At 33.5% G+C, this 13505-nt stretch overlaps 1 protein-coding gene across 4 annotated transcripts in view; it reads left to right on the top strand.

Moving 5' to 3' along the window:
* AKT3 (AKT serine/threonine kinase 3) overlaps positions 1-13505 on the top strand; it is a 379096-nt gene that overhangs the window by 263969 nt on the left and 101622 nt on the right. For all 4 annotated transcript variants that reach the window (XM_081216479.1, XM_081216481.1, XM_081216480.1 and 1 more), the window contains exon 8: positions 10146-10268. In XM_081216479.1, the coding sequence (XP_081072605.1) occupies positions 10146-10268 (123 nt within the window). The remainder of the gene's footprint in view (positions 1-10145; positions 10269-13505) is intronic.

Here is a 13505-nt window from a genome sequence, read left to right as displayed (position 1 = left end):
AATATATTTCATAAATAGCCCAAATATTTCACATTATATCCTAATAGATTTAAATATTTTAAAATAATTACCTTGAGAATTTTTACTCTTTTAAAAGTATATTTTATTCTCCAAATGAAAAATCTATTAATATTTAATGTGGTAGAACTGAGCAATCTCTTTTTTAATCTTGTTAGTAGAGTCAAAATACTTTAATGTAAATTATTTTAATTATGGAAATAAAATTTAAAAAAATTTTAAAGGAACTATTTTTGTACTTACCATATTATGAAGTATTTTCATTAGGTGACTCTTGATCCCAGAAAATTTCCTTAACTTTTCATGCCTTGCATTAATTATTTAAAAATTAGATAGCTAGTGGGAAGCAGCTACACAGCACAGGGAGATCAGCTCGGTGCTTTGTGACCACCTAGAGGGGTGGGATAGGGAGGGTGGGAGGGAGACACAAGAGGGAGGAGATATGGGGATATATGTATATGTATAGCTGACTCACTTTGTTATAAAGCAGAAACTAACACACCAATGTAAAGCAACTATACTCCAATAAAGATGTTAAAAAAAAAATTGCCAGCTTACAGGCTACTTTTTCCGGTATCAGGCACCTAGTTAGATCGAGAATTCTTTTTACATTTTCAGACTTGTAAGAAGAGGGCAAGAAATAGAGAAATAAGGCTTGAGGTATTTAGCTGGAAATTTATAAACAAACAACTGTTTCAGAGTCCAGCCATCTGACCTTAGATCCCTTTCAATTCTCCTGAAGCATACTAAGGGTTTAATTTGTATTTTAAGAAATGTAATTTTGAACTATTTATTAAAATATGGCATTTTATCACTATCCTTTCTGGAAGAAACTTTCTTCAAAAACTAAATGTAAATTTACATTACTTTACATTAATTTTTCTGTGTGAAATGCATAGAAACTGAGTTCAGCATGAGAAGAGGATAGACATGATCTAATATGATCTAATATGAATTACCTATTAAAAGTGTACTTTTATTTGATCCTATAAAAGTACATGTTTAAACATTTGTTTTATTGTATAACTGATACCTTTCCAATTGTGTAGTATAGTATTTGCTACAGACTGAATCTTTATGTCCACCCTAAACTCATATGTGGAAACCTAATCCCTAGTGTGATGGCATTTGGAGGGTGGGGCCTTCTAGTGATTAGGTCATGAAGGTGGAGCCCTCCTGAATGGAATTAGTGCCCTTATAAGGGACACCTCAGAGAGTTCAGTTGCTCCTTCCCCATTGTGAGTACACTGTGAAAAGACAGCTGTCTGTGAGCCAGGAAGCAGGTACCCGATCTGCAAGTGCATTGATCTTGGACTTCCCAGCCTCCAGAATTGTGGGAAATAAATTTCTGTGGTTTATAATCCACCAGTCTGTGGTAATCTGTTATAACATCCTAAATGGACTAAGGCTGTATTGTTGACTAGTTTTCTTGTATGTGAGCTAGAGACATTCTTTTCATCTTAGGTCTTTTTGTAAACCTAAGGGATGTGTTAATCAGCATTATTGCACAGACTACCATGTCTCATTGCTTAACTAATTAGTTGTCTTTAGGGTACTCAGGTTCCAAGCTCAATCAATATTATGATAATGAATGTAATCATTGCAATTATTGACCCATATTGAGCATATTTTGTTATTCTCTGTTAACTGATATTTCGCTATTACAAAAGGAGTGACTAAAGTTTGTGTAGACAGTATTTGCAGGAAAAAAATGTAATTGAATTTAAAGTCTCAGATTGCAGTGATAGTTCTCAGGATGTTGTTTAAGCCTAGATCTTTATTTTTTTAAAAAGTTTGTTGCATAGTTTTCAAAATATAACAATTTATTTTAAAGATAAACATTCCAGGTTTGTAATGACATATAAACTTGTATATTTAGATCATTAAGGCAATCTATTAATATTTACATTACTATATTCCCACAGCATTGCTAAGCGCAACACACACACACACACACAAACATGTAGTCATTGCTAAAGGAACTTAAATTTCTAAAGGTATGTTCCTTGCTTGAGGAGCAAAAAATTCATTTTTTTTAACAAAAACAAGATTATTTAGTTATTGTATATGATTTTTTAATGTTTCTAATAAAAATACCTTCAAAACTTTAAGCCTTATTTTCCTTATAAATAATTCTTTGGAAAGTGTTTTTTAATTTAACTTTATTCTTTGCAGTACATATTTATTAGGTACCTAGTATGTGCTACATGCTAGGCTTGGTGCTGAGGATGCAAAACTATAGAGCACTTGTGCAGTCTTCCTCTTTCTCCTGTGCCTCTGCCAAGAAAAAAAAAAAACATTGTCAGAAGTCTGAATCAGTAAAAGCATCAACAGTATGTTTACTTAAAACCTTTATAAAATTTCTCCCATTATGAAAGTAACAACAGTACATGTACATTGCAGAAAACATCAAAAAGTTATTTCAGTTCAATTGATAAAATACTTATTGACTGCGTCCTACAAGCTAGTCACTGTGCTATGTACTTAGTATGTGGCATGAGGAAGACAGATGGTCTCACATTTAAAGAAAGTATAGTGCTCTGGGAAATGGATATTAAACAAATTATTACAGGTAATTTTCAAGGTATAAAATAGAAAAAAAATACTCTAAATCTTACCATCTAGCAATGATCACTATTACCATATTAATGGATTTTCCTGTTTTTATACTGTGCCCATAATTTCCATTTTATTTAATATTGTAAAATACATATTAGTTGCCTAGTAATTACTTATGCAGATGTAATTTATTAAATCCTTACTATATTTTTGAACGTTTAGATTGTTTCCATTACTTAACCAACTTTACTTAAGTATAAGCTACATACAATAAAATGTACTCACTTTAAGTATACATAACTTATATGACTTTTGACAAACATCTATGCATGTAGTCCCCATTACATAAAGATGCAGAACATTTCCACTGCCACAAAAAGTTCTGCTATGCCTCTTTGCAGTCAGTCTTCCGTCTCATTCTGTCATCTCCTGCTCCTATACCTGGCCCTAGGCAACTACTGATCTGCTTTCTGACACTAAAGATTTGATTTACCTTTTCTAAAATTTCACAGGAATGGATTCATACAATATGTACTCTTTTATGTCTGTTTCTATTTCTTTTGCTCAGCCTAATGTTTTTGAGATTATCTGTGTCTCAGTAGTTTGTTCCTTCATTGCTGAGTTATGAGCATGCTATATCAATGTTTTTTAATCTGTCCTGCTTTTGGTGTACGTTTGGATTGTTTCCAGTCATTGCCTACTATGAATAAAGCTGATATGCACATACATGTACAAGTTTTCTTTTTTCTTGGCTAAATACTGGGGAGTATAATTGTTGAGTTTATAATAAGCATATATTTACATTTTGAAAAATTCCCAAACTGTTTTCCAAAGTAGTTGTGTCATTTTGCATTCCCAGTATCAATGCCACAAGAATTCTAGTTGTTCCATATCCACACCAACTCTTGGTATGGTCAGTCTTTTTAATTTTAGTCATTCTAATGTGTATATAGAAGTATATTATTGCAGTTGGTTTTGAGTTGCATTTTTCTGATGACTAATGATATTAAATATATTTTCACATATTGGCCATTTGCATACATTTTTTTTATCTGTATGTTCAAATATTTTGTCTCTTTATTAATTGGGTTATCTTATTATTGAATTATAACAGTTCTTTATATACTCTGGTTACAAATAGTTTGCCAAATGTATGTATTATAAATAGTTCCTCTCAGACTGTACCTTGCCTTTTCATTGTCTCAGTGATATTTTCTGAGCAACAGAAGTTTTAAATTTTGAAATCCAATTTATCAGTTTGTCTTCTTTGGTTTTTTTAAAATACTATCTAAGAAATCTTTGTCTATCATGGATGACAAATATTTTCTCCTATATTTCCTTTTATAACTTTTATAATTGTGCTATTACATTTAGGTTTATGATATTTTTTTTATTTTTATGTATGCTGTAAACTAAGGATTGAAGTTCATTTTTTATCCCATGTGGATATTTGGTTATTCCAGAATCTATTGTTGAAAAGTCTATCCTTTGCTCCATTGAATGACCTTGACACCTTTGGTAAAAATCAGTTTGACATATGTGTGTGTCCTTTGCTCTAACACTAATACTGCTGCACTATAGAGGCAGTATCCTCAAGGACTCTAGTGGATGCGACATTTCTTAAGAAGTTTTTCCATTTTGCCTGGTGAGAACAAAAAGTATTTTTAGCTCTATGAGCCTGTGATTTTTTTCACCTGATTCTTTCCAATGGCTCTTTTCCCTGACCTCAGAATTTTCCTCATATACATGTGCTGATTAGTAAGACTCAGAGGCAGTTCATTGCAGGTCCCTGGAGCCCTCCTCTTTGTGGTTCTCTGCCTCATGAATTATAGCTACTTTGGTCTCCCCAGTCTCTGAACTCTCTATCCTTCAAGGATTCCACAGGTTCTGTTTCGGTTTTCTTTCCCTGTGTTACATTCTGGATGGTCGCTCCAGGCAGCAAGCTGGAACAACCATAATTACCACCTTGTTTCCCTTTTCTTTGGAGTCACTGTACCTTGAAGCCTAATGCTTAATGTATGAAAATCCTTGTTTTATTTATTTTATATCATGGTCAAAACAGAAGTCTCTAACCTTTATACTTTACGGATATTTCCACTGGATGCAAAATTTTAGGATGTGTTTTTTTTCTTTCAGCAATTTGGACATATTGTTCCATTGTCCTTTCACTTATATAGTTTCTGAGGAGAAGTCTGGGGAAATTCTCCTATTTGTTCTTCTATATGTATTTTTTTTTTTTTTTCCCTTCAGAATTTTTTAAAGATTTTCTGTCACCGGTTTTTCAGCAATTTTAGTGTGATCTGACTGGTTATGTTCTGAGTATTCATGCATGTTTGTGAGTTTTCATCTCACTGAGTTTTGTTGAAATACCTAGTCTGTGCATTTATCTTTTTTATCCTAGTTTGGAAAAATTTAGGCATTATTTTGCAGATGTTTCCCTCTCCCTTTCAGGATCTGCTGTTATCCATATGTTAGACTCCTTGACACTGTCCAAGAGGTTGCTGAGATTTTTTTTTTCAGGTGCAATTTATATAGTTTTCTTCTGCTATGATTTCTTGTTCATTTGTCTTTTCTCTTGCAGTGTCTAATCTGTTGTTAATCCCATCTAGTGAAATTTTTATTCAGATATTCTATGTTTCATCTTTAAACGTCCTATTTATTTCTATTTCCCATTATCTCTTATGTTCCTATACTGCTTTAAAGTTACTGTCTATTAATTCCATCATCTCTTATTTTTGAGGTCTGTGTCTAATGACTGACTTTTTTGTTGGTGATGGGTCATACTTTTCTGCATCTTACATCTAGTAATTGTTGATTGTATACTAGATACTTTGATTTTACTTGAGTGTTTAGATTTTGTTATCTTCCTTCAAAGAGTGTTACATATTGTTCTGGAGAGCAGTTATTTGCAAATATGATATTTTACACTCTTGTTTGTTAGCTTTGTTATTGTATGGTTTAGCTTTTACTCTGACTTCTTTGAAATATCTACTGAATGCCTGTGTGTTCAATAATGACACTCTTCTGACTTTTCTCCAAAGTTAAGCAAATATTGTGGCACCATTTATGAAATGGTCATTTTTTTCCCATGTACTTCATATCCTTATGTGTAATCATCAACTTTACCATATTCTAAATTTTTATAAAGTAACCTATTTCTGGCCACCTGATTTCATTGATATTTCTTTTAATTTGTATGCCTATTCCATATGAATTGTAGCTTTATAGTATCTCTCAATTTCTTCAGACAGAAGTTTTCTTGAGAGCATTAATATGTTGAGCAAAGATCTTCTGTTTCAATAATATCTTGGCTCATCTCACTCATTTTTTATGAAAGAGTCACATACCATTTCTACTTTTATATTCTCTTCTTAGCCCACCTAAGTATGACATCTTTTCCCTGAAAGGTAACATATGACCTAATTCCTATGCCTGGTAAATGTTAATTTCCTTCCTGAAACTTTCTTTTCCTTTATTCTTCAGGTATTCTTTCTGTTTGTATTTCTTTTAGGACTCTATCTTAATATGCTGTTCTGCTTCTTTTTCCTGTCCTTATGTGCAGTCATACCCTAAAATTCTGACCTTAACTATTTTCAGTTTCTACTAAATTTCTGGGGTATACCTTGCTTCCTTGGTGTCAATAGTATCCTTTATATAAATGACTCACACATCTACCTTTATACCCTTTGGTCCCATAGTTCTGAAGCTGTGCTATCAAGTTCTTATTTAAATGTCAACAGGTCAAAATAAAGTCCATTGCTCCTCTGTCCCCATCCCCATTCTTTTCCTTTTCACTGCTGGCAGCAACACCCACTCAGCCATCCTTAGGGAAACTTCAACACTGTTGCTCTCTGCCTTTGCCCAAATGGTGCAAGCTAGTTCCCTCTGGAATATTGACTCTCTTGAAAGGTCTGTTACTAGTACTAATGTTCCTCAGAAGCTCTTATCCAGCTCAAATGTTACTTCTTATATTATCAAACATACTTATTCACTTCTTTAAGTGTGCTTTCTATTTTATAACTACATATTTTTAGTGTATTTATATATCTGGTTGTTCTAACCAAATAGTGCTATTCTTTCAGATTGGTACCTTTTCCTCTCATTTTGTCTGCAGCTTTTTCACAATGCTTGTACTGAATTGGTGTTCAGTAAGTTTTGTTGCACTTTGTGAATTGTTTACCTGACTACTGTAGTCTCAGATTTTTTTAATTGATTCTCTAGTTGCTGCCAGAGTTGTCTACTTAAAATTATGCTAATTTTTTTCGGACTTCCCTGGTGGCACAGTGGTTAAGAATCCTCCTGCCAGTGCAGGGGACATGTGTTCAAGCCCTGGTCCAGGAAGGTCCCACATGCCGTGGAGCAGCTAAGCCCGTGTGCCACAACTACTAAGCCTGCACTCTAGAGCCTGCGAGCCACAACTGCTGAACCCACATACCACACTACTGAAGCCTGTGCACCTAGAGCCCATGCTCCACAACAAGAGAAGCCTGCCCACCGCAACAAAGAGTATCCCCAACTTGCCGCAACTAGAGAAAGCCAATGCGCAGCAACAAAGACCCAACACAGCCAAAAATAAATAAAGAAAATTATGCTAAATTTTTTCACCCAAATGTCTTTGACACTCCTTATCTACAAAATTAATCTCTAAACCATATCATGGCAGTCAAGGTCCTAAACAATCTGGCCTCATCTTTGTGGGGGGTTTTTTTGTTGTTTTTTTCTTTTTTTTTGCTTAAGTTCTGTCGTTATCATGAATGTGTATTATTGTTCTTCAGCTACATGCCCTCCCTATGTGTTGTTTCCTTGCCATTACTACTTTTTTTCTTTAGAATTAATTTCTTCTACATACAGCTATTAATTACCTACTATGTTGATGGACTGTACTAGGCTGTGGTCAAAATATTAAGGTGGATATTAAGAGGGATTAATTTGTTCCACATACATTTATTAATTACCTACTATGTTGATGTACTATTACTAGGCTATGGTCAAAATATTAAGATGGATAAAACTTGCACTGTTTTGTATGCTTCCCTTATATTCTCCATTTGTGAAAACTCCATCCTTCAAAACGTGAGATACTACCTTATCTGTGAAGTCTCCTCAGATCATTCCAATAAAGATTAATCATACTTTGCCTCTGAAGCATTTTTAATATTAGAATTACAGAATTTCTCGTAGCTCTCTTGTTTTTTATCTGTGCATATATCTCCTTCATCGGGTTGAATTTCTTAAGGTCAGGGATTATGTCTTAATCACCATTATATGCCCTCTTTTTCTCTTCCCAGTGTCCAATAACAGTGACTTTAAAATAATTGATGCTCACTAAATGGAAAGTTGGTTCAAAGCCAAGGTAGAAACTTAGAAGGACTATTCAGAGAAAATCAGGAAAGTTGTAGTACCAAAGCCAAAGAATGTTTATAAGAAGGAGAGAGTAATAAGTGATGTTCTAAGCTCCAGAACGAGAGGTTCTTGGTTATGTTAACAGGAATAATTCCATAAAGTAGCAAGGGTAGACATCAGAGGAGAGCAGACTGAGAAATAAATAAAGTTCTTCTCCGTAAGTAACTTTTTTTTAGCTGATATTTTTACAGAAATTGGCTGGAAGACAAATCGAAGATTTATGGTCTAAATAAAGGTCTACAAGCCTGCATGTATTATGTTGATTTAGGGAAGATCTATATCTTTTGTATTGTAGATGAGTGGGTACTAGGCTTGACATTTGAAGAAAATTTAGAAATCTAACCACTATTTTCATATCATTAGAAGACTACCATAAATCTGGGTCACAGAGATTCCTTCGTCAAAATTAGTTATATTTTGTATTAAAGGATGACAGAAATCACTTTGACCTAGAAATATTTCAGAATGGTTTTACTGATGATCCATGCATCTTTCTACTTCCTGTCTTTGTTTGAATGGTAGAGCATTAATGACATGTATGTGCCTATATAAAATGAATGAATTTTGAAGCATATCCCTGAGTAATTTTATACATTGGCTTGATTTTTGGCATAGTATATTTGGTCATTTATAAGACACATTGAACATTTCTTCAGTCAGAATGCCTTTTATATTTGATGGTGTGTCATAGTTTTAATTGACCTCATTTTTTAATTCTTGGTATTAACATAAAAAGTTGGTGGAGTTGCAATCAACAGCATCTTAGATTTGATAAAATATGACAATATAGTAGAGAGCATTAAAGTTTAGAGACTATCTGCCAAACATTTTAGTTTTACTATAAGTAATGTTGAGCCTGTCTTTTTTGGCAATAGTTACATGATATTACCTCCCTCTCTTTACTATGACAATGGGTTATGCATAAATTTTATCTTAAAATAATAATAAACTCTTAAGTGAAGTTGGAGGTGGGAAAAGGGGAGATGGAATCTATAGAGAACCTCTTTTATGTTACCTAAATTATGATTTGGTGTGTGAGAAACAAATCTCAGTTAACCATAATTCTTATAAATTTGTAGAAGCAGTTTGTAGAAGTAATCCATGTGAAAATATAGTTAATTTCTGATCTTGCAGTCAAGGATACATTGACTGATTGGTTCATTTCTTTAATCAAAGACATGTATTGAGTACCTACTGTGATACTCGGCAGTGTACTCAGCACTGCGAACCATCTTTTGTTGTTCTTGGTGGATTTCTTAATACAGTGAAACAGTACCCAAAAAGGTCAGTAGTCAATTCATAGTGACTGAAACCGGCTCCTTCCTCATATACATTATTGAACTGAGAGCTGAGACAGGCAGTTTCTTAAATAAAGAGGCTGTCTAAATGGAGAGCTGGATGCTTGACCACAGTGAGAACCCAATAAATATTTGTTAACTGTTGTTAACAGGAAATGGATGGGCTTATAGTTTTAAGTGATTACATGAGAAAAGATTGGTGTCATAGTTAATTATTATTGAAATAGGAAGAGTATACCTTGAGAACTATTAGGGGAATAATGGGAGCTTCTCAGTCCATTTTGGGCATTACTAAAATAAATTGAAAATGTAAAGCCTCACAGTTTCTCATTGCAGAAAACATGGATTTAAACATTGAAAACATTTCTAGAGGTATCATGATGAATCAAGAGTTGTAGAATTTAACAAGTTCACATAAATAAGGTTCCACAAATCAGCAGTCCTTTCTTTGAAATCAAGGGTAAATCAGATAATTAAGTAGAAATATTACATCTATGCTTATGTGCATTTATTTTAATAAAGTCTCAATACCTAATCCTTGAAAGAGTGAAGCAACAGTATACTGAGGGGGAGATGTAATCTGATGATGCATACTTTTTCCTCTGGTAACTGAAGGTTAAATGGGTAGCAAGCAGAATGCCTTAAACAAGATTGGTATATTGATTAAAGCACTGATTTAACAGCTCGCAGTCTCCCCTTGGAAACCTGGAAAAGATAAGCCAGCTGCTGTCTAAGAGTGCTCAGTGTCCACTGAGAGTACACTATCTATCATCACAATATGGTGATGAGAGGTGTTTTATGTTTGTGTTAATTTCCCCCACTAAATCAGTAATTATTACAATCCTGTCCCTGCTGTTTACCCTGCAGCTGTTTTTCCATTTGTCGAGAGAGAGGGTGTTCTCTGAGGACCGCACACGTTTCTATGGTGCAGAAATTGTCTCTGCCTTGGACTATCTACATTCCGGAAAGATTGTGTACCGTGATCTCAAGGTAAAAAAGAAAAGTAATCAGAATTTGTTTTTGCAGAGGCTGTAGGGACAAACACAAAGTAATTACAAAGTTACACAGTTTGGAGAAAAGCAGATTTAGTTGGGAAATAAAACCACTCTGTTTAAGAATTTGGTTCACTGTATTTGACAGGAAATTTCATTCACTGATAAATGTGTAGTTCTTTTATGTCCAAGTTTTTGACATGCAAAATAAGTTCTTCTTGACTGCTCTGATCAAATATGATCTACCAATAATAGTTTTGTTTTTCTGAAAGTGTAATGAGTAATGTTAAACATCTGATTATAAGTGAAGTAACTTTGCAAGTGACATTTTAAAATAAAATTCATTATTATATTCTAACATCTTGTGATGTGTTATGAAGAAACTTTTATAATAAATAAGATTATTTGGGGAAAGGAAAATATTTGATTTGGTATTACATTTTTAGTGGGTTTAAATACCTGAAGCATTTTAATATAGCCTTTTATCAATTTGTTTAGTTTCCATTTTAAAAAGCACTGTATTTGTTTTATCAGTAATAGTGACTTTATTTCTCTAAGTTTCTTCCTGTTAAGACCCTCAGAATAGCTCAGGGATTGGCAAACTTTCTGTGAAGGCCAGATAGTAAATATTTTAGGCTTTGCTGCTCTTACAGTGTCTTTTGCAACTCCTCAGTGCTGCTGTTCTAGGGTGAAAGCAGCCACAGACAATATGTAAATGAGCGTGTCTGGCTGTACTCCAGTAAAACTTTAATTACAAAAACAGGCAGTAGGCAAGATTTCACCCACAGGCCATATTTTGCTGACCCCTGGAGTAACTCATAAAAGGTAGCAGTAATTCTCGTGACACTGTTTTGAATTAGATTGGTCATATTAAGGAAATTTGTACCATGACACACTCTGAACAAGTTCTAAATGTGACAATCTTACTTTCTTAAAAAGTAAATCATATGATAATCTTGACCTATTAAAATGTGACACAGAATTGCTTTATTTATCAAGTATTAGTTCATTTAAGATATGATTTGTAGAGACAGAAGTTATACTAGTCTTTTACAAAATTCTGTTTCTATGAAATAAGGTATATATTTACATATTATAGCACATAATAGAAATCACAATTATCCCCTCACTCCCATTCACTCCTTTTTAAACACCTGTGATTCTTAAGTTATCTAATTATTTAAGCAGTTGTCTAAGTTATTTTAAGATGTTACTATCATATACATTTGTATTATGAATGATCCCTAAGAAGTAACTATCTCAAAAAATATTATTTTACATGATGACAATGAAATATAGTATGTATTTTTTTAACATCTTTATTAGAGTATAATTGCTCTACAATGGTGTGTTAGTTTCTGCTTTATAACAAAGTGAATCAGCCATACATATACATATATCCCCATATCTCCTCCCTCTTGCGTCTCCCTCCCACCCTCCCTATCCTATTCCTCTAGGTGGTCACAAAGCACCGAGCTGATCTCCCTGTGCTATGCGGCTGCTTCCCACTAGCTATCGTTTTACATTTGGTAGTGTATATATGTCCATGCCACTCTCTCACTTTGTCCCAGCTTACCCTTCCCCCTCCCTATGTCCTCAATTCCAAGTCCATTCTCTATGTATGCGTCTTTATTCCTATCCTGCCCCTTTTTTTTTTTTAGATTCCATATATATGTGTTAGCATATGGTATTTTTTCTCTTTCTGACTTACTTCACTCTGTATGACAGACTCTAGGTCCATCCACCTCACTACAAATAACTCAGTTTCGTTTCTTTTTATGGCTGAGTAATATTCCATTGTATATATGTGCCACATCTTCTTTATTGTTTTATTTCTTAACATATTGATTAAAGAAGCTATAAAATTCTGTTTTTAGGAAAAATGAACTGTGTAACTATATCTATATCAGGGATGATGAACTAAGTGCCCAAATAGACCAGAGATGGATATAAATCAACAATATGATTGTATTTAGCCTGCAGCTTTTTATAGCCAGGAGTGGCAGAATTCAGCATCCCTATATCTGATGTCTGAATGGCCAAATAATCCTATAATGTTTAAATGTCTTGAATCCAGAGTTTTAGAAAAGAATTTAGTTATATGGTATGACAAAACATAAGTTATATAGCATTTCCAAATTTACTTAGAAGTAGTTAGCTCTTCTCTGCCTGATCTACTCCCCCCGACCATTCCCACTTTATATTTTATGAATTCTGTTTGTAGGGAGAAGGGGGAGGATTTCCTGGACTTAAGAAAATGAGAATAATTTTGAAGTACTTAGTAATATATCCAAAATGCTTAAAGCTGGAAGATGGAATTATTAGTCTAAAGAAACAAAAGAATACTCACTTGATTGCTAGCATTGATTAAGGAATGATATAATTAGGATGGTTTTGGTCAGTATCTCCACTGATCATTTCTCATTAATGAATCAACATATTGGTACATTGAAGTTCATTTAATGAGTTTTGTTGCTCCATCCTTTCTGATGATGGAATTAAACTAAACTTATTAAGCCGCAGTGCCAATACTTTGTCTATGAATACCAGTCATGTAGTTACCATATAAACAGACCACTAACTTTATTAGACAATTAAGTGGCCTCTGCTCTCTAAATTTATTTACTTTTTAATATAACCTTAAGTTAAAGGTCTCAGTAAATGTATAACATTGGACAGAATCCATGGAACATACACCAAGAAGAATGGATAATGTGAAAAGTCAGACATTCAAAATTTATACATGTTGTTTGTTTCCATATTGCACATGATAAAATGAGATCTTTATGTAGAATCATAGAAATTTAGAGCTGACCCATAGTTTACAGCTGAGCTCACTGAAGACTAGAAGCCTAGTAAGGGATTTACTCAAAGTAATGGACTAAGTTGGTGACATAGTCAAGATTATTGGATTCCATGAATCCTAGCTCCAGGTATAATGTTCTTTTTATTACACCATTCTGCCTTTCTAGAGATGAAATGAACTTTAGGTGGGGGAATTCATTGGATTAATTCTAGGAGGTCTTTGTAAATCTAAAATTTGAATAAAGCTGCCAAAAATAAGAGAAGGAATGTTTTAAATATATTTATACAAAATATATTCAAAATAGCATTATCAAAAACTGATTTAGGTACCCACTTTGATTTGTCTCAGATTTGTCTCTGTCTTCTCCTTACTAATGACCTTGTGTTTATTCAAATACAAATCCATTTGAGATACTTATGGTAGCTGCAC

The sequence above is a fragment of the Mesoplodon bidens genome (assembly GCF_964165515.1).
Source record: "Mesoplodon bidens genome assembly, chromosome: 2".
NCBI classification, from domain to species: domain Eukaryota; kingdom Metazoa; phylum Chordata; class Mammalia; order Artiodactyla; family Ziphiidae; genus Mesoplodon; species Mesoplodon bidens.
Note: the sequence above shows the minus strand (reverse complement) of the source record. Positions and strands in the feature narration are given on the sequence as shown.